General features: G+C 39.9%; 1 protein-coding gene across 1 annotated transcript in view; it reads right to left on the reverse strand.

Moving 5' to 3' along the window:
- Positions 1-23,005, reverse strand: part of PEX14 (peroxisomal biogenesis factor 14) — a 76,424-nt gene that overhangs the window by 24,747 nt on the left and 28,672 nt on the right. The window contains exon 3 of the mRNA XM_086625596.1: positions 17,276-17,360. Coding sequence (XP_086481722.1) covers positions 17,276-17,360 — 85 coding nt within the window. The remainder of the gene's footprint in view (positions 1-17,275; positions 17,361-23,005) is intronic.

Genomic DNA, 23,005 nt, shown 5'->3' on the forward strand with positions numbered 1-23,005 from the left:
TAAATATTCTTATGAAATGAGTATTGTCTTCAGAAAACTGGATCAAAGTATTTTCACTCTGAATAAGAAAGGGCAAGCATGTCTTGGAATGGAAAAAACAGGAACAAGTACTACAACTTTTCTTCTCTTCTCGGTTTTCTATATACGAGAAGTTCAAAATGTAAAATGAAAAAGTTGCTTCTGGTCACTCATTCACGTTTGTGTGTAACACGTGTATGCACATGAGAAAGAAATATGTTTCCTTCTAGTTGCTTTCTATTTAAAAATATCTCCCTTGTTAACACTATTTCAAAACAAGGAGGAAAGATAAAGGAAAAAAAAACCAAACCTGCAGTAAGATTAATGGGAGGCAAAAAAATGCATAGGATTCCTTCTCGGAGGCAGCAGACAGCAGGGAGAATGCCTCATTCTCCTATGGGCATTTTGGGTAAATACCCCGTTCATTGACACCATCCCCACTACAATTTATTAGAGGGGAAAAAATCAAACACAAAGGCAAAAGGACATTCTAATATCACAAAGCATATCACAGCATAAATCACAGCATTGTAAGTCAGTGCAAAATGTATTTCACTGGTAGTTTCAAGGCAGGGAAAATACAGTTTCGCTTGTCATAAGAGAGGTCAGGTCTTCCTCTTCTAATGTAAAGCAAGCTCCTTGCTTATATGTAGTATGTTGTCTCTGTCCCACATAGGAAAATGGAAGGGATACCTTAAGTAAAAGCTCCCAATACTAAGCTACGTATTTGAGGGGCCAAAGCACTAAGCAGAACACGAGGAACAACATGCAGGACGAGGTGGCTGGATAACAGGACTCAGCCTCGGGATTCTGAAATGCAAACAGCCTATTAGATGCAGTGCTATCGCAGCCTTAACAGGATTTGGACACCTTGTTTTTGAATTAATCTACAACAAATCTTCAGGTAGCAGACAGCGTAATTCAACAGGCACAATTTTTGCTCTGCAAAAAGTTCAAATTGTAAAAAAGGCAGACAGCAACACGACTCTAAATCAAACAAGGCATGTCCAGAAGTCTCAGTAACCTAAATTACAGAACCAGAAGTTTTGTTAGAAAGCCCTGCTAAATTCCTACACAACAAGCATATGCAAAAACACAGCCACACTTCAATCTTGGGTACCTTCTTCCAAAGACTTGTCTATTACGAAGTCATTCTAAGAATACTGTGATCAGCAAAAATGACAGAAGAAACAAGTCTTTCTGTAACATAAATTAAAAACTCTCCTTCTAAAAACAGGGTGAAATTTTATTTTACTATCATTTGTGCATTTTATTTTTAGGTCTTTTGCCTTCAGCTTTGCCTTTCTATTATGATACAAGAAGAACAGTACCTGATAGAAAGCCCCCTTTGAGTGGACAACAGTAGAGCAAGTCCACCTGTCTATTGCACCACTAGCAATGAAGAGACAACGCATGGGACTAAGCTGGAAGCCAATGTTGGAATACAGAAACACTGGACATCCAATTCAGGCAGGACATGATCTGAGAACACTACATAGAGAAGAAAAACCTCTGCATATTTGAAAAGATTTCAAATTAGTATCTACCTTGATGTCTGAAGGCTTTGAAGACTGTGCCAGGCCGCCAACTCCAAGGTAGTTTATCAGGAATAGAACATAACCAAAGCTCTGATATTTGTTTAAAAGAAGCCCAGATAGGACAGAAAATCCAGATACTGGAAGAGACACTACTCTAGTAACCACAGTGCTGTCATAATTTTTTACCACAACTGACAACCTCCCTAGAAATAGGACTATGCGTTCAGAGAAGACAAGTATTAGATACACTGAACAGATAAGTTTCCAAGCTTATCCAGCCTGTGATCTGCAAACGTTTGCTGTCACCCCTGCAGAGAAACAAGTCTCATGGTGATGGATCCTGATCCTCATTACTTGTATTATAATACTGCTTAGAGACCCCAAAAAGCATTCACTGTGCAGGTATTGTGCCAGCTACTGCGCAGAAATGGAGTAGAAGACAGTCAGACCCAAAGCATTCAACAGTCTATGTGAAGGTTGGAAAGAAAAACACTGCACGCATAAATGAAGTAACTTACCCAGAGTACACAGCATGTCTATGAATTTCTTTTTCTGTTAAATTGGGAACTACAACAAAAAAACATTCTATAAAGGTGAAAGGATATTAGTTTCTTCTACAAGTTCATTTCCAAAAGGAGAACAGTTTGTTAGACGGCACTTCAAAAACCTATAAACTAAACTTCATTACCAAAACTTACCACAATTAAAAACAGCAGTGTCAGAAAACATTTGTGCTACAGATCCATTTACTTTGTGTGAAAGGAAAATATTCTGTTAAGCAGCTAGTTGAGCAATAGTAACAAAATGATTGGCCTTTGCCTACTCTTTGATCTGTGATAATATCTTTAGGAGTTTCTAAGGAGAAAGCCAGAGGTTGTCTTAAATTCAGGTAAGGTAAAACATTGGCAACATAGAAGGTTTGGTTTTGATCTACCTTCGGAATTCACATTTTAAACTGTATTTCCAACAACTTGAACAAGCCTGTCACAAGAATTCTGGCACTGAAGTAGAAGGAGCTGGCCTGGAGGATCTGCAGTCAGCCAGCTATCCTTAACACCTCGTCAGTCACTGCAGCAAATAACCAGGCCTTCCAGTGGTACGGACCTCAGTAAGGTCTCTACTAGGTTCGACTTAGCAGATTGGCCCTCGTGTGGAATAGCTACAGATCAGAAGTCACTGTTGATCTGTTATTGCTGGACTAGGCTGGCCTGTGATTCTAGAACCAGACTCTCTCTCCAACTCTGCATTCAAAAGAAAGGAATTTTGTAAAAGAACAGTGATTTCAAGCCATTATAAGGAATTCTTCAACCAAATGTGTCAGAAAATCTGAAGGATGACTTAGTTTCATACATACAAGAATGAGAAAGTCTGTCCTGATGAACCATTCCCAGTTCCTTATATTACTCTGGAATTACTGATTGCCCCAAACACACTAACAAGAGCATCTGGATATTTTCTACATTAGACAATACCTGTCAGAGCAGCCTGTGCAGAGTAAGATTAACTGCAATGTAAAGAGCAACTTGCCTCAATGTCATTTATTTCCTCTTCTACTTTCCAAACTTTCAACTTTAGAAAGGAACAAAATAAACCCCTTAGTCAGACTTATCACACAAAAAAATCATACAAAGTGCATCCTGAATGAAGTTCCAGTGTTTGAGGAACACAGAGAACGGACCACTGACTATCAGCGCGGCCGTGCACGCTGTGCACTCTCTCTGCCAGGCTGCTATAAGGAGCACAGAGAACAGCAGCTACCGCTGCATGTTCCTAAGAAAATGTACAAATACATGGAAGTGTGTATGGAAAAATACATGGAAATGTAAAGAAAACAACCCTGGGTGAGGAGACATGAACACTGGAGTCTAAGTCCTTTTTCTGACAGATATTTTCTCACAACCAAAGCGTCTTTGCTGCTCTAACCCAGGTTCTTGAAAGTGGCATCAACGTTGGACACCTAAGAGTCAGGTATCATTGCACTGAGAAGATAAGCTCAATTAAGAAAAAGACATCTAAATACTACATATTTGATTATTATGGTAGAAATGTTTCAGGTAAATCTGGTTTGCACTTCCCCCAGAAAGCCAGAGACACTATAAAAAGACATGTCAGCAAGTATTCATTACAGACTATAAATCACCCTCATGCTTCTTTCTTTTGTTTTAGAGAAATTTTTGTACATGCCATTAAAATATTGTTTGCTGAATGCTACTACAAAGCTAGCCACCTGTAAAATTAAAGGTTGAAGCTGCCAATAGCAGTGTTGAAATACCTTCTGTTTAGAAGGCAAACCTACTTTGTAATTTTTAACACAACTGTATAAATATTTCTCCACCCACCCTTCACAATTTTGTTGGTTACATTGCGTCCATTTAGACAACAACCATCTATGTCATCACACAGGATATTAATCTTGGGTGGAGAAGAAAGTAACAATAGCAAATGAACTTTTAAGAAACCAAGATTACATATTCAAGCGGGGTCCTTTGTGATAAAAGAAGAACGAAGACAAAAAATATTAGGGGACAAGTCAACAAAACAGCAGAAGTTTCAAAAGATCATTTTTCATCTTTCAGTTTGTTTATTGTTAAGTTTTTTCTTCCCATGTGCCTTCAACGGCTCTTCAGAGTTCTGGAGAAAATTAAAGGAGTCTGTATTAAACACCCAAAGGACGACTAATGCTAACAATACTAAAAATAACGAGGTTAAGTGGTGGAAAAACTCTGGTGACCACACACGGAGAACTGGAGTGGTAAGGTAGGAAGGGAGTTTCATCATTGCTCCCTCGGGACATGCACAGAACACACTAACTGCTTCTAGTTCTCTAGGGTTCCGATTACCATGCCAAACACACCTCCAGAGTTTCCTTATTAGTATAATAAAAAGTCTCTACACATTTGGGTTCTATTCCCAGCCTTGCCATTGACCTTGTGTAGGTCATTTAACCTCCATCTGCCTCAGTTTCTACATCTGTAAAACAGGAAAAATCTTACACAATATCCTTTGCAAAACGTTTGAGGCTGACACTGACAATTACTATGTACAAAGTCTGACAGTTTTGAGAATCTATACATCCATTATACGCATTTGAGCTATGTAAGGCATTTGCAACAAATAATTTATTCAAGTAACAAGTTTAGCCTTTTTTTGTGTGTGCTTGTAGATCATCTTTGGAATTACTTCCAGATTTCTAACTCTCACCAAACTACACAAGGACTCAAATTCATGCTTTGCTTTGACTGGGTGCTAAAACACACGCCACTTCTCTGGTCTCCTTTCGGCCAAGTGTTGCCCTCAAAATGGAGTCACTGGGGTCGAATGGAAATACCAAAATATATATATATATATATATATATTTTAACACCGTCTGTTGTCTTCTAGTGTGTTCTAGGAGGTAAAACAGGAGTGGCTACACAGAATTCACACAGAAACTGGGGTGAAGATTAAGAAACATTTATGGGCATGTTCCTGCAGCTACACAAGTCAGATCAGTAGGTGAGGCAGCTGAAGCAGCTGGAAAACTTGCTACTACTATCAACTCATACTGCACAAGGAGGGCTCTTGGATTTCCAGGATTAGGACATACCCCTAAACAAAGGGATCACCTCACAAAGAAAAAGGCAGTGAATAAAAATGGGAAGATATTCCCTTCTGGGCACTACATAAGAACGTGTCCCCTTTCCGAGTGCCAAGAGACTAAACATCACTATAAAGGGGTGCCCAAAGAGCTTTTCACGGAGTTGGGGTCAGTGACGAAGGGCCAGGGACACGCTGCAGATCCCTCCTTCTCCACACAATTTTGCACACCACAGTCTTGCAGCACAGGAACCATGCCAGGCACAGGTGGAACGCTGTTGCAGAGGAAGTCTGACGTGCTGTTTAAGGGGCAGCCCTCTGAGCAGCAGCTTGGCCCTTTGTCCCTCAGGGATGACACAGCCCCTGAGTGCCAAGTCCATCAACCAGACAGAACGACTCACCCTTTACAGTCACCGCAGTAGGTGAAGTTCACCAAAAGGACTCTGATCCTTTTCTTCCTCCATTTCCTCCCTGGTTTTTCTTTTACTGCTACTCCTGCCTGTCTCAGGTGGCCCAGTGTGAAAAAAGCTCTCCTTTAGTGATGCAATATCTGGGAGCAGGTGAGGCCCTGACTCTGCAGATAACCTAACAAACGGGCAAGAGCAGCGTGTGCTCTCATTGACAGCGCACGTGCTGGCAAATACGGACCTCCAGGGTGTTCTCAGCAAACACGCAGCCATCCCCAGCTTCCAAGACACACACACACGCAAGCACTCGCTTTCCCCGACACCGAACTCACACCTCACAAACAAATTATTTAACTACTCTATCCCCCAAGGAAGACAGTGATCATTTCAAATGCAGCTCCCTGCTCGTCTCTCACATACACGCAACGGCCTGATAGGTTAAATGCTGCCATTTAATTACAGTAATGGAAGCTGCTATTTTTTGGTTCCCTTGAATCCTCTCTCGCTCTCTTTTTTAAACACATCCAGAGTCATCTTTTAAACATGTATTTTATATTTCTGAGTTTAACAGCTGCAATCTCCTGGTTACTTGAAGAGAAGGAGCAATGATATTCTGATATTCTTCTCTGTACCTCTGAGCAACCAGCCTTTTAAATGCTACATAAAAAGGCAGACAGGTTGGGGGAGATGCTGTAAGAAGGGATACATGCCAACACTGCAGAGGCCAATTTGCCCCTCCATTTACTTAGATTGTTTGCGTTGATTTTATTGAATAAAACTAGCTGAACCTCCCCCACCCCACCCCCAGCAGCTTGGGCCTGAAGAGGATGAACACGAAAATACTTTGAGTGATTTTACTGAAAATGCTATAAACATCAGTACTTGACACTGACAGTATGGCACAGTATGGTTATATTTATATATATATATAATCATAGAATCATAGAATGGTTAGGGTTGGAAGGGACCTTACAGATCATCTAGTTCCAACCCCCCTGCCATGGGCAGGGAAATCCTCCACTACACCAGGTTGCCCAAAGCCTCATCCAACCTGGCCTTGAACACTTCCAGGGATGGGGCATCCACAACTTCTCTGGGCAACCTGTTCCAGTACCTCACCACCCTCAATGTAAAGAATTTCTTTCTTATATCTAACCTAAATGTGCCCTCTTTCAGTTTAAATCCATTGCCCCTTGTCCTATCACTACACACCCTTGTAAAAAGTCTCTCTCCAGCTTTCCTGCAGGGAAAATATGACTGGGAGTCAGAATTATCTCAGATCTAACTGTTCTTCTCTGACTCAGTTTCCCCATCTAACACGGGAATGGTATTTCCTCTGTTTCTTACTGAAATTTGCAGTTCACAAACTGGTTGGAGAATTTAAAGGTCTAACCAAGATGATAAAACGTAATCAGAAGTACATTAAATTAATATTATAATCTTGCCATTCCACACAAGGTGTCACAAGCTTAGTCACTTAATATTTGTAGAGTACTTTGTAGAGAGTATGCAAAGTGGATATTTCTATCCCAAATAGAAAAATGGGATGTATGTTTGTTAAATTCTTGAGCATGCTGCAAACCCCTTTTTATTCTCAAGTGAATTCAGGAAGGAGGCTGTAGGTGGCCAAAGACTAGAGGGTTTTATGGTTAGTGATTATTGAAGGAGGATACGTAAAACAGTATTACACGAGTAGCACAGTAACTATTTGTGGATTTCACATTTTGTATTATACAGCAATTAGAAAAAATCCAGAAGCAAAGCATAAGTACTTCCAAGTCTAAATAAATTCTCACTATGCTAAGGCCAAAACACTCCTAGAAAAATACCCATATTACACCTATCCTCAGCTTTATTTGTCCTGTAAATGTGAAAAGCTTATTTATTTGTTCTGTGGCAGTTGGCTCACAATCAGCCAGCCATCCATGCAGGGATATTGCCCATCTTCATTCTCTGGTACAGATATCCACTGGTGTCTCTTAAGGATGGAATCTTAAAAGGTGAGGCAAGGCAGAAACAAAGACAAATTTAATTTTATCACCATAAAAAGGGACATTTCCACATGGGCAGCAAGGACATGAATATCATGTGTATGCGGGGGCGGGGGGGATTATAAACGCATTTTTGGCGAAATTCAATAAAGCTGATTCCACTGCATAAGGTCAGCAATTTACTTTTAAAAAATGATATGATTGCAACTTTTAATATAACCCATGTATTTGCTGCAAGATGCTCTAGAAGATTGTGTAATGTAACCACCCGACCTCTCCACAGGAGCAGAGATCACCCCATTTACCCTTTATTGTCTTGCTAAAAGCAATGCACATTCACACCATATGACAAAGTCAACAGCTTTTACTTCAGAGAGCATCAGATTTCATTGAGAATGAATTCTCTGCTCTCCTTCTAAGGGAACGGAGTCTCTCCTGGACTAGGTTCCATCAGAAAGAACAGGAAAGAATGAACCAAGACTAAATTCCTCTTTTAGCTCAGGAAAGAATGATTGCGCTCCAGATAAAAATTAAGAGGGAACAGTGTGTAGCAGAAAAGCAAATAGTAGGATTTCATGTTCACAGGCACCCAAGACACAGTTTTACACAGGGTAGAAATGTTATCTGAAAGAACCTAGAGAATTATCTCATACAGGAACTTATTTTATCTTTCCTAGCAGGAAAGTATCATTAGGTCTGAGATGGATTTCAACAGAAGGGCAACGCAGATTATGCTAATTACACTCCTTGGTTTTGCCCCGAGAGAGAAGACTGTCTCTTTCGGCTTAAAATACCAGGTTCATTCACAGAGCAGATCAGGAACTGAATTCCTTTACTTGCTCCAGGAAGACTGTGGGGAAACCCTGGGCTAGATGACCATGAAGAGCAAAGTCCTTCTATCACAAAAATATTTTGATATAAGCGTACATAGATTTCTTCAACTGTCTCAAGGTGAAGCTTGCTTCAAAGGTCAAAGCTGCAGGGCTGGATTAGGATTGCACGCAATCTGCCTGAGCCTTGGCATTCTGACATTCTCAGGTTTGCAGCTCTCCCCTCCCATATACAGCTGATGAAAGTAAATTCTCAACCTCTCTGCAAGTGTGGCTTTTACTGCAGCAAGCAACTTCAAAAATCACAGGCTGCAGCACCAAGAACTCCAAAACGAGCATAGCAAAGCAGTTTATAAACCTGGCTAACATAAATCTTACTGAGTCAATAATGGAAAAGTGGTAATTAACCCCATTTTACAGATGGGCAAGCTGAGAACGAGTAACTTGCCCAAAGCCAAGCAAGCAGTGATATCTCAGATCTCCAACGCCTGCTCTTATATTTTAACTAGAGAAGTTACTTTCTTTTGGCACTCTGCATTTACTTTCATTTGAAAACATGATAAATAAATCCTAAAATTTACAAGTCAGACTTAAGGGTCTTGGTCTTTTCTGCCCATCACTAAGGCTAACAATTTCAGGACTCAGAATACAACTGAATATTTTAGCACTGTCTACTAGAATAGACTTCAACTCACTCTGCTGTAATCATATTGGTTTTTCAATGCTACCAGGAACGGAAAAACTATTTTGACAATAAACAAGGCAGATATGACTCAAAACACACTCAGTGAGCAATAGGAGTTAATTTTGCAAAGCCATTTTTAACGGCTCTTTTGCATTACATAGTTACTGTCACACAGCCAAGTGGAGAGACATCATTAAACCCATGACATTCCAATTATTTGTTCAAATTAAGCTTACAACCAACATTTTGTAGCATACACAACTTCCTGGGCACCAAACCAGTCTGTTCCAGTTTATCAATAATTTTCAAGCTACAAAAACACGGCAAAGGTGATTCTGGACTCTTCACTGAAATTGTGAGGAATTTCTGTGGCCCAATAGAAACAGGAGATACAGCAGACTGTTTACACAATATACTCTAAATGAATCACCTCTCTTGTTCTATGGAGCAGAGATCTAAATGGTTCAAGATCACTGTAAACTGAACCTGAAGTGAGAGAGGAAGAATATCACCACTAACTGACTTGTATCCTTTGTTATAGAATACATATATAGGCATTTAGAGGACACAAAATTTGAGAGTTACACCCTCAATGGCTTCTTCACAACATCGTTAAACATCAAAGAGGTGCCTCTTGTGATGCACCTTCTCAACACTTCACACAGAAACTAAAAAGAAAGTCACTGAGACTTTCATGTTTTTAATATTAAATAGCAGAGCTTGTGCCAAAGCCCTTTAAAACAATCTTGCTTAAACCAATACACTGCAGATTAGTAGGCCGTAGGTTTTCTATGACTTTTTTCTCCTGCTCCCTTTAAACAGGTGCAAGTAGGACTTCTTCCCTCATGTTCAGCAATATACTGAGTTCAGAGCCAGCAGTCTAGAGTATGCAAGACAAACGTGCAAGTACAAACCAGTGTAAGATGAGCAGCTTGTTGGAGCTATCCAGTAACAGCGATGACGTATTTTCCTGCTAGTGAAAAGTACTTCTGCGAAAGAATTCTTCAGTTCCAAGTAGAGCTCGTTAACAAACTTCTAGAACATAATTTTTTCATACAGAAAGTGTTTCTTCAAAAAACCCCAAAACGTTCTGGAGAAAAGTAATGATTTCATAGCAATTCTAAAACCATTTTTCCAAATAGTTTCACTGTAATATTATGGTACATATCACACTATTCTATCAGTCTCATTATCAGTTACAATATTAAAGACTCCCATCTAATCAATAGTGTGATCTGACAGGTCCATAATATTTCATTAAAAAAAAAAGTCTCTGATTTTAAATATTAATCTCTATTTAATATAAAACAAATTTCCAAATCTCAGAATTTGCAGTGGAATAGATATGTATTGTTCAGGTACTAAAAAAAATATTTATAAAACAATGAAATGTAGAGAGTACAACATGCTTCTAAAATAACAAACTCACTTGTAAGTAACTATAGTTCCTATAAAACACACACACTTTTCTTAATCATCTGACTATTATAAACATTAAAAGGCAGCATCACACGGCTAGTTATGCCTAAACTAACGCCAGGTGTTTTTCTGCCCTCTTGACTCACTAGTGACTGGGACAAGAGTCAAAGATGAAACATGAACTGATTTCTCCATTTGGACAGGAACTAAATAGATTAATTTTTCCAAACTTCCTTCCAAATCTTGAGGAATGACAGTGAAAGCTTTCTATAAACGATAAAGATTTTCTTCCAAAAACCCTGACAACTCCAAAGAATAGCCATATCTGATTCCCCACGATGTCCTGAGTTTATCATATTTTGTTAGCGCTACTGCTGCAGGTCTTTTCTTGCCAAAGAAGCCAAGAAAATCTGTAAAGTTCATGACAAGTTCAGATAACACAAACAGCGATAAAATTGATGGGGGAAAAGAGTCATCATGATGAATAGGCTGGTGCTGAACAGCAAGTGACAGATATGCAGACAGAAGACTGGCAAGACAGGGAGACATCTCCTTCACAGCAGATGGATAGAGATTCTCAATCATTTTCAGGAAGAAAAAAGAATGCAACTAATACAAAATACAGAACTACGGAATTAATTTCTGCATCACAAGCACATCTATTCTTCTGGATCATGAAACTCAGCAGTGGAAATCTTTCCTATATGTTGAACACTATCAGCATTGGGCAAACATAGTGGAGTGCCAAAACCAGATGTGAGTACCGATAACGTTGATTCAGATAGGAACTGTTGCTGGGTTCATTAGCAATTAAAGCATTCATCCTCTCGCTCTCCACTCCTTGCCGCCCTAATAAGTTCCTTGGGAGACACCCAGATTTCCCCATTTATGCAGGGTTGTATGTACCCAAAACTTGGATGGGAGGCACCTAAACAAACTGGTAGCATGAACAGGTGTAGGATATATTTTTCTTTAACCTAAGCAAAATATTATAAGGCCCATTAGTTGTCTTTCAAAGTCATAAACAGAGGCCTCAGCATCTTTAGCAATTAAATATCCCATAGTGCTTTTCAAGAATCTTAGTAAATTTTTTACTCAGTAATTACATTGTCTGTCCCTAAAGCTCCCTCTGCAAGATCACTTAGATAAAGCATTCTTCATTTCCTCTCCTAAAAACCACGTAGTGATGTTAAGCAGCTGCTGTCCTATACCTCAGAGGTGGATGCTTTTTAGTGGAAAGCACAGCGAGCTCTAGATAACCCTACACACACCATCAAACATGCTCCATGCAAATAGCCGTGAAGTTTCAGTGGTTAACGGGCACGACGTGCTCCAAGATCCTCAAATGAAAAGCATCACAAAAACGCAGAATGCTCTGACTTCTGTTTAACCTGTACAGTCATTTCTGTAAGTCTGCACAAGCTGTTCGATTTGCTTTATGCTACTTGAATACCTGTTCCAAACTTCTTTAATAATCAGAAGGCACATCCTCCCTGCTTCTACCTACGCTAGTGAGCTTTCTCTCATCGTGTGTTAAAGCAATTTGTTCTAGATGCTTAATACACTAAGTAGACTTTTGCAATACATTTTTCTTATCAGTATCTGAATTCCACTTGTAGCTTCACCGCGTGCAAGTGATGAGGTCTGTGCAGGCTTTGGCACAAAACACCCACTAGGCAGCTACAGAACGAGTTACCCAATCTGCAAGTACAAAACAGGACAAGTGCTCACGCACACCATCAGTTGCACAGTGAAGTTAAGTCTTCACTCCTTCACCGTCTCTTAAATCTGTATCCTGTGAGCAAGTCTGAGAAGGACAAATCACCTAGCATTCCCTGAAGAGTCTACACTTACGGTCTAATCACACATTCTTGTATCAAACATGGTCATTTCTAGAAAAGCGTAAGGTTTAGAGGGTGACAGCAGTTTGGCCCAAATAGGTACTTTGACAGCACAGGTTACTAACTCTGTTTTCTGTATGAGTTGTCACTGGACTCTGCTGGCTTGCACTGCATTTTTTTCTCAAGGAAAAGCTTTGTAAAAACTATTCGAGCTTCACTGAGACATGTTAAAGAATTAATTACAAAGTAAAGCTGAAGGAGAAAATTAATTTTGGAAACACAAGAGGTTACTTTTCTTTTCCTCCCTTTTCTGGAAGTGGGGGAGGAAAGGCAGTTATTTTCATCTTCATGCTGGGGGCAGGAGTTGGGAGCTGTCCAGTCGATAACCTGGCCATCAGAACAAGGTTTGTAATTAAAAGGTCAGTGACCTGGAAAGCTAGGGCCTCACTCTCAGGGCTTCTCAGTAATGACGGCGCTATTAAATTAAGACTGTTATGAAATCAATGCTAAAAAAGCTTTCATGGTAACGAGATTCCATTCAAGGACATGCAAACTGCCTCATGAAATGGACTTAAATTATAAAAAAGAAAAGTAATAAAAGAGGGTTAAATTGAAATCTGCTGAAGAATTTACTTCCTTTAAAGCCCTCCAGCAGTGGGTTGTGCCCTCTTCTCTCAGGTCCTCAAGGTGATCCACTATGGGTTTCTTTGGCAAAGAAGAAAAGATAGGGGTTCAACTTCTGAGAATGCAAAGAGGAAGAAAATTAAGTCAGTTTGCTACTGGAGATTCTGGGGCTGACAGCATTTGTTTCCAGGGAACTAAATGTCTTTGAGCTCTCATTGGGAAGGGGCATGTACAATTAAATAATTTATTCATCTCTTCAGAAATCACCATAGCCTGACACTGGCAAAATGTTCTGGAACTCAGATGCACTACAAAAAACTGCGCAAGACCTACATGAAAACCTTGTGTAGTAACTCACTTCCTACCAGCCAAAGCAATGAAGGGGATTAGCAGATACAATATGCATAAGGCCAACACTTCCAACACCCTCCAACTCACCAAGCAAAGGTGCGATTGCTTTTGGAAGCTTGTAGCCCATTACGTTACATATATATAGAAAAGATCAATTCAGGTAGCATATCTTCTGAAGATTGTCCAACCTCCTGGGTAGGTATTTTCCCAATATAACTCAACAATTATACATTTACTTGCCCTAATGCAGCTCTGTTCTCCCATCACTATAATTTCTGAGCTCCTCATATGCTTTTGTCTGTTCCCACAATCCCACTCTGGGAAGGCATTACTGTACTCATTTTACAGACAGAGAGAACGAGCAACTAAGAAAAAAAGTTCTTCATCCAAGATTACACACTAAGTCTGTAACCTAGCAGTTTTTCCCTTCCCTGCCCCAAAAGACTAGCACCCTGAAAAACAGAGCTCCACAAATATAGTGCACTTCCACCCCCTTTCTCCATCTTGCCAGAAGTTACAGATTCAGAGCACACAAAATTAACAAGCCGCATGAGTTACCGGATGGGTAACTGAGCGGTGCAGGACATCTGAGGCACAACAGTTAGATGACAGACACATTTCCACAAGGGTTTAAACCCCACATGCTGTCTAATTACTCCCAAGGCGCCGCTGATTCTGTGGCATGTCATCAGCAGAATCAGCGAGTTGGACAAAAAACAAACAGCATCTTTTTTTCCTTTCTTTTCTTTCAGATACTCTGAGGGGAAACAGCTGTTTTTCCCTTCATCTGAAGAAGTTCATGATAAAAAGGAGGAAATGTCATAAATTACACAAAATGCCAGTGTAAGCTTCAAAGAAAATGATAAATGATTGTAATAACTTCATGTTTCTCATTAATGCCTCTGTATTTGGGAGTTTAAAAGTGCTTAAGACAACAGAGAAATCTCATCCAACTTTTGAAAGACCTTTCACAAATCCAGGACACCCTCACTCTCCCAACTGTCATCAACACTATCATCACATGTTCCAGAGAGTGCAGTTCAGCAAACCCATGACCTGTAAGCAACCAGGAAAGCCTACTTTCAGTCTCTGCAACTACTGTTTCACAAGAAACCAAACCCAGTCTAGCTGATGATCCTGAAGAAACTTTCATTTCTCACTGCACTGGAATGGATTAAACAAAATCCAGTTCCTGTATTAAATCTTAAATAATGTTGAAAGAAAATAAAATTTGACTGGCCTGTTTTAGGAAGGAGACGCTTATAAAAAGGAAGAAGAAATGATAATTCAAGGCGGAAGCATCTCTGCAAGTCTCAAAAGTGAAATTTCTTAGGCAAAGTAGAGATTGCAGGACCTGAAAGTTCACCCACAGTTGATGCTCCAGTCCTATCCCCGTAGCCTACACAGGCTGTAGCTGAGGTAGTGGAAGGCTCCTGCAGGGATAGGGCACCTGGCCTTTTCCCTCAGCATTCACAGACACAAGGTGACCCAGCACTCTCCACTGCAGGAGTTTTTAACCAGACTTAGTGGGGAGTCACAGACCTCTCCCGTACTAGTTCCACAAAAGTAACTACAATAGACAAGTTTACACATGGTGTGCAATTATCTATAGATAGGAAATTCCCCTCCACAGAAATTCTTCTAGGGTCCATAAAAAGATCTTCTACTGCCATTTCTGCTTGAAGAAACTTTGGGTCACAGTAACTGTGAAAAAAATACAAGGGTACCCCTGCATTATTTCCTACAAAGATAATTTTAAAAGAGACTCTTGTAACTGAAATGGTTTCTCTACAGAAAATGCTTGTTTGACTGGCAGTGAGAACTTCTCTACCAGACAGCCTAACTATCTGTAAAATGGGGATAAACATTATCATTGGGATGGCAATGACTGTGTATCACAGAATAGAGGGAACAGCCTACCAAACTGTGTAATCTCTCATCTGCTCAGGACTAAACCAGCCACATCATCTATGTTTCAAGAACAATTGCCTCCATCTGCTAGAGCACATAGGTACCACATAGCATGTACCTTCTGCTCTCGAGCACTGAACAGAGGTCATGTTGTAAGCTCCGTGGTCAGATTCCATATGGACGTATTTCCAGTGACTGCTGGGTACAGGCACTACTGGACCCTGCTCCTTCCTGTCTCCTACTGTTAAGTTTTCCAACAAACAATTAGCACAAAGGGAAGGAGGGCTAATTAACAGTCAGAAACAAACAAACAGCTCTACCAAACCATTTCTGCTCTTTAGTAATTATTAGCCAAGTAATTCATAAGAAGTATTAGACGGGCCACAGTTTCTGTGTGCCTCCATCTCCCCACCCTTTCTCTTCTCCCAGTCAGGGATTTATTAAAATTAAACAGATTAGATGGAGCTCCTGATACTGAAAACTGTTCAGCGAAGCCTGCGGTGGGGAAGTGCAGAGCAAACACCAGAGACATTTGTCTCTAAATTGCTCTAAATACCTTCTGCAAATGAAATTCTAACCCAGCTGTGTTGAGAGAGAAAATGAGGAATAACTGGTCATTGTCAGCACAGAAGAAGATCAGGCAGTTATAATATTGCACGATATACTGGGGGCTAAGGATCTCTCGGCAACAATAGATTTTGTATCAGGTTACCCCGGGTAATCAGCACAGCTTTTAGGCTCAGCTTTCCCTTGCTTCATTGCTTCGATGATAGAGTTGAAATCCCCAAGCTTTTATGATTAATTACTCCCTGTAGGTCCACATATTTCAAGGAAAAACTCATGGAGCACAGCGGCCAACAGGCTCCAAATTTTAATGCCATCCTGATGGTAGGGCAGGCCAAGCAACATACCTATGTGATTGGAATGTTCTCTAACTGGCACTGAGACAAGCAGTGAGAGGATCGTGCTCAAAAGGATGTATCCATGAACCACTTGTCATGACATCATTGCTATAACACAAGACTGCCATTCCCTTCCAGCTCGTTTGCTAGTCAAGATGAGGAAAGTGGTACGTACACTTGAACTCTCTCAGATCTCAGGCATTTCAATAAAAAGTTCATAACCCCAAACGAAATAATATATATATTTCATAGGCTTCCCTACTCTTCAAAACTCAAGTTCTTTAGCTGTAGAATTTGATGTATCCTGAAGCACTTACAATTTCAATGTATAAGTGGGTCAGTGCCCTCTGAAGTTTGGAGTTTGTATTTTCAGTATCATTCCAACTGCTTAAAGCGCTCCATAGTGCATGTAATTAACTCTAAGGTAAGATCATCCTTATTATTTACATCTTGTGGTAAGGATCTAAGCAATATGGTCCCAGGAGGGTAGCGTAATATGGAGTGAACTTGACCTGAAATGCACTGTAAGTTGTGGACTAAAAACTTTAGAAAGAAAAAGAACAAAAGATAGTTCCGCTATGAGTCAGAAAGTAAAATGAATTCTCGGTAGGCAATGGCCAAAGTACGTTCCATCTGTCGAAGACGATATAGGATTTGTCAGGATCTGTTCTACCCCTGCTATAGAAAAGGGCTAAACTCAGTCAGTAGTTTACCATTTCAGCCTGAAAGTCAGGTTGACTCCAAGCTTGACCTTAACCTGACCTTGTTTACTTTCACCAAGTACTTCGCCCTTCATTCCTCTCTCTGGTCTCTTCGGAAGCATTCGACCTTTTCACCTAGAAGCTGGTCATTCTAAAGCCAATGTCACTAAGGTTAGAACTGACCAACTAATCCACAACAGTTCAGTCCTCATTTCAGAAAAGATCTGATAGTAGTTAACCCAAAACCTTCCAATGTGTCTTCTGTATTCCACAATTCCACATCTGGTGCCAATATTGCTCTAGTCAGTTTGGCAGAAAACATTTTCTTACAAACGTCAAATCTTTTTTTGAGACAGACTACTTGCTTTGCCCTCAGCATCTCATTTTCCATTGCAGTACGTTTTGGCTTTACGTTAACTCAAGCTCCCTCATTATCACTGAGACCACAAATTTTTAGAATCATAGAATCATAGAGTGGTACCTTTCTTCTTCAGAAACGCTCTTCTGGTTGCAAGAGGACTTTGGCGTACTCGTGGATTCTGTAAAAACTTCACTGCTGTCACAATCTGATGAAAGTAAGAGGATTGGAGAAACAGAAGAGAGAAAAGATTCAAGTTAGGAACGGTTAAATTCCTACTTTACGTTATGCATTCTGTACTGCAAAGAAAGGCACCACATCCAACACATGGAGATGGTCTGGAGCTGATATCGATCCAACTTTCAGAAATGGTTCAACAAGCATCAGAGTTTGTGGCTCAATTCTAATCAGACAGCACAATTATGGTATTTCAACCTAGAAGTTCCTTGTTGAATTACTCGTGGAGCAGCTCAATGTGCACAAAACACTCCATTAAGATTCTTAGGGGTTTCTGTAATTTATATTATGATCTTCTTACCTAAGTTGGCTCCTATAGTTGAGGACAACCTTACGAAAATGCATGTCATCTGTAACAGTAGGCTCACTAGTAAGAATGCTTCCTTTCTATCTGATTTAAAGCTCCCTACAAATTCTCAGGGATTAAGGCCTTTTCTGCCATCATTCTAATTTTCTGAAAGCATTAAATAAACCTCAGCTTGTCATGACTGGAAAAGAAGCAACTTCACGAGTTTTGCATCACGTAACAAAAATATCAGAAAAGTCACTTTTCATGACATAAATGGGTAGGTGGGCAGTTAAATCTATGTTCCACACCAGCAGAAATCACACATTACTTTTGTCTAAAGACTGGCTTCTACATCCTTTAAGATGACACAGCACTTAAAACAAACTATTTATTCCAACAAAGGGTAAAGTATGGGATAATATTCAGTGGCATCAACGACAACGGCACTAGTTTTTTTACATTTTTTACATTTCCATTTTGTGGCCATGAAAAGTATTTGATTTTTTTCTTCATGTGGTAGGTCGACTTTCCACATACTCTCCTGTGCTATTACACACATTACTGCATGTCGCTGCACTAGTGAAAAACAGTTGATTCCCTTTACTTTTACACAAAGACATCTGTTCTGATTGTGGAAGAGGGAACAATTTGCCTGAAGTTAACAGCACTTAGGAGATGGACACATCCATGAGAACTATGGAAGAGATGACTTCCTTCCTCTAGAGCTAAAAATAACCACGCATATACATGGAAGAGGTTTTTCTCTCCAAACAGTGGCCTAAACCTTCTCCTAAAATGGTGGTATATGCTAGACCTATGTTAGGTAGGTCTTGAAGAGTTTATCCTAAAACATGGTTTCTGGAATTCAGTTCCAAAAAGGTTTTCAGAACTTTTCACAGCAGAATAAGAAGGAAAAAAACCCCAGCATCACTACTGAAATCACTAAGTTTCACTTTGCGCTTGAATCAAACCCTTCCAATATGCATTTCTGGTCAGAGAGCAAAGTTCTGATGGGTTTAATGGCACTTTCAATGTACTCCTCAGTGCATTCCATCAATGTTTTTTTTCTTTTAAATTGCATCTCTTATTTCTTTAAATACATTAATCAGGCTAGTGTAGGCAAAACGGATCCATTGGACAATGCAATAAACATGAATTATCATCTATCCAACACGCATAATGGCTTAAAAATACATAATAGCAGGTGTAGTTTAAATGATTAGTTATTACACCTGTGGTGGGTCTGATTCAATTGGGGAAAATCATCTTTAATAGGTTAAAAGGTTTAGATCACCAGGCTTCCCTTAAAGTGGCTGTAGAGAGGGTATGATGGAGTACGCTGTCATTACTAATTCATTTAAGAAAAACATGGGGGATACAGCAAAGAACAGCATAAACGAGCGAATCCAATTTAAACATCAGGTAAAGCAGAAAACACCTTTTAAAAAAGCATGATAAATGAATTTGGGAGAGAGATGAAATTGACATATTTATTTTAACGGGAATTTGACAAAGTCCCAGCACACTTCAAAGTTGGGAGGATAAAATGAATGGAGTATTTTTAATTATTTTCCTTTTCTTATTTTCCTTCCTTTTTTCCCTTAAGTTTATATTCAGTAATTTTGGACCATAAAATACTATGGCAAAACACCCCACATAAAGTACACTTCAGTTTCATTTATGTGCACTTGATCTGTCTCCAGCTGAAACGCAGGTGACAGGCAAATCACAGATTTAAACTGTGCTGATATTGCTATGCCAGATGCAGAAATATAAAGCACCCAAACTAATAACCTTAAGATAATATGCTGAATAAGAAAGATGCCCAAACGAGCAGACCAACAGATATGTGAACATATCAAAAGCACTTTCCTTCTAACAATAATTACTTGTTTGTTTCTTCAGAAACTCAGCACTCTCTCTCACATTTAGTGGCGAGACACAGACACAAAAGGCCTGCAGACCTGAAATTCTGCAAGCTCTCAGATTTAATTATCAGTTTTTAAGCATTAAAAAACCTGTAAGAAATAAGCAGTATTTTTCATTGTGCTATTTCAATCACAACCATGTGAACATTTTATTGATTCTAACTCTTTATTAAAACTTATTTTTGCCTTGTAAAAATGTAAACATTTCAGTAGTAAATTTCACTCCAAAATAAATTTCTGGTTTATCTCTTCCCTGCATCACTTCCTCCATTATTCACAGAGTTTTTAATCTTTAAAAAAAAAAAAAAGTTACCACCACCACCAAATTTCATAAAAAAGAATCCTGGACACGTATTCCTCCTCCCAATAACCCTATGTTTCTCATATTTGTGTTTGCATTTACCTCTGAACATTCCTCCTATAGACTGAGCTGAAACTTCTTCATTTTTATAATTCATCTTGTATACACGAGCAACTTATGAAGCAATTTTGGCCACATCAAAATGCCAATATTTTCAACAAACATACACAAGAACTTCCCTACCTTCTACGGATCATTTTCTCTGCACAAACAAGGGCAACTGCAGTCCATAATTTAAACAATATAAAAAGGAGGAGGAAGATGAGAAGACTTTGCAGTCCTGTGTATAGCCAAAAAAATCATGCAGCAAATAGCACTCTGACTCAGCTGGTAACATCATTCCATACTATTTCTGTATCATATGCAGCACTTCTCCAAATTTTTGTAGTATTAGGACACTGCCAAATAGCGTGCATTGTATCACTACTCTGATTCTTAGATTGCCAACACACACTGGCCAGCAAACTAATTTTATCTAGTGGATCAGGTACACGTTTCTCTTAATGAAAGACACTGGTTTGGGCTTTTAAAAGCAAGTCAATTCCATAAACTTGCTATCCTACCACCACTTTTCCTGCAGTGGTAGGATACACAAAGACATATTTCCGACTGGCTGGTGGTGGGTAGAATCCTGCAGCAGGTCTTGTCCTACAGTTTAATTTTCTAATTAAAAGATGAATGTTAACTGTTCATGGATTATATTTGTGCCTGGCCAAATTACATAAATTCAGGCCAAATATTCCGCTTCAATGTCAAAGATATAAAATGGAGACAGGAACTTTATTGCAGATGTTGTGGGAGTGCAGCAGGCTAGCGAAATTCCGGGCCAAAGCACAGCACTTGGACGTTATAGCCAAGGCCCCTTGTTCCTAATTTCCCTCCCTTTTGTGTTAAACAGGGAAAGTAAAGCCAGCCTTATTTCTTATTATGCTCAAAGCTGCAGTTTCCAATGAAACTCTAAGCTACTTTATTAGTCTAAGCTACTTTATTAGTTACTAGCACTAGAAAAATAAACCATGAAATTTAAAATACTGCAGCAAATACCCACTTTCTACCATCTCAAAAAATCCCAACTGAATTGATTAACAAAAATCTAAAAGAAAATCGCCTTCATCGACAAAAGTTCCACGGGATGCGGTAACCGAGTTCCAAGTGGCAAACAGAATCACGAGCCACCAGGAGCGCAGCCTGCAGGAGCTCTAATAGATATTCCTAATACTGGGAACCCTCTGCAGGTTATTACCAAAGAGCGTTTGTTGATAGACTGAGACTTTGAGATGACCTGTGATGTAAAGGTTGGGTCTGAATTATACGTTGCAAGGGACGGTATTTTGTCTTTCTGAGTGGATCTGTATCTGTTTAAATGCAACACTTCTTTTCATTAAGCAGAGGCGGCACAGGCCATGAACTATGCACAGACAGTTTACATTACATGTGCGGAAGCAATCAACACTGGCAATATACATGACATATGTAAAAGAAGTCGGAATTAATTTTTTTCCAGTGTATTAAAAAATAATAATATGGCAGTATCAACACACACTCAACCTATTTCAGCCAGAGCAGAAGGCCACGGCTATAGGGCAAATGGAACTGATCGATATATTAGCCTACAGCAACACCCCCTCAGTGCACGGCTGTATGTTTGCAAGGCTCAGAAGATTAAATTGTCTGTGAAAGGTTTCTGCACTCCTACTCTAAAGGAGATACCCAGAATCCTGTTAACAAGCATCAGGCTAAAGCCAACTTACGTTTTAACAAGGGCTGACTTAAAAGCCCGGCACTGCAACGAACAAGAAAACCCCTTCAAACAGAAATGCTGCATTTTAGTAAGAAATCAGTGCTCTGCCAGGACTAACTTGACAAATATGGTTATCGGTGGCACACGGAAATAGTTGCAAAGCAGCTGTTAATCAGGGAAACACATCATAGAACGCTGATGCTAGCACTCATGAAAAAATGCAAGGGGCTAATTATGAAGCCATATATCTCACTAAAGAGGCACTGTTCCTGGAGATTCCAGGCAGAGCTCTCTCAGAGTCGGGGTCCTGGGACACTAAATACACAATATTCTCTAACAGAAGCTTCCTTCTCCCAGGACAAATCTTAGCCCAATTCAGTGTTCTGGGCCCCAGAACTCCTGTGAAATTTGTATTTCACAGAAACTGCGTATTATTTCCGAAGAAAGTATCTGCAGGTTGGTCAGGAGAGAGGAAACCCTTTAAAGCTCCTATGATTCCATTGAAATTTTCAGGAAACCATTCAGAACCCCAGGAATTATTTCTGTTGTGAGAGAACCTAGAAACCTACAAGGTTTGGCAGATCTCAAAGTCCTATGGAGAAAAGTTTACAAATGCAACAACAACAATTTTAAAAACCCTCATATAGAACAGAGCAAAGGAAAAAAAAAAATACAACTTCAAGCAAGATTCACAGGAGTCAGAACCAGAAAAGAACAAAGGCAAGGAAGAAACAAGCTTGAAACCGTATTTGAGATTAAGAACTAAAAAGAATACAGAATCGCAACCAAAAAAAACGGCAATAAAAGCTCAAAAAGGAAAACTCCCGGGTGCCCAGAAACTCCGACCGCCGAGAGCTCTGCGCCTGAAATCGAACTGGAAATCAAACTCCTTGATTGCGCGACTCCCAGCCGCGCACTTCTCGCCCAGTTCCCGCTACCACTGGGAAGCGGCGGGGTCCCGGCGGCGGGCGCGGGGCAGCGCGGGGCTCCCGGCGGGATCCGCGCAGCAGCGCGGACCCAGCGCGCCCCCCAGGGGCGGCCCGCGGAGCCGCGCGCTCGGAGGCGGCTGCACCCGCCGGCGGAGCCCAAATTAAGTGTTTTCACTCAGTGGAAATGAAATGTTTTGCAAGATGAAACAGAAAGAAAATTGAGGTTTTAGGTAATTACTAGTTGGCATTTACATATCACAGGCTGGTTCAACACCTATTCATTTTCCTCTTTTATTTTCAATTTTTTAAAATTGCTCATTAAAATGAACACATGACAGGGACGGGGGGGAAAAATTACTCTTCCTCTT

The sequence above is a fragment of the Tauraco erythrolophus genome, chromosome 23 (assembly GCF_009769465.1).
Source record: "Tauraco erythrolophus isolate bTauEry1 chromosome 23, bTauEry1.pri, whole genome shotgun sequence".
Classification (NCBI taxonomy): domain Eukaryota; kingdom Metazoa; phylum Chordata; class Aves; order Musophagiformes; family Musophagidae; genus Tauraco; species Tauraco erythrolophus.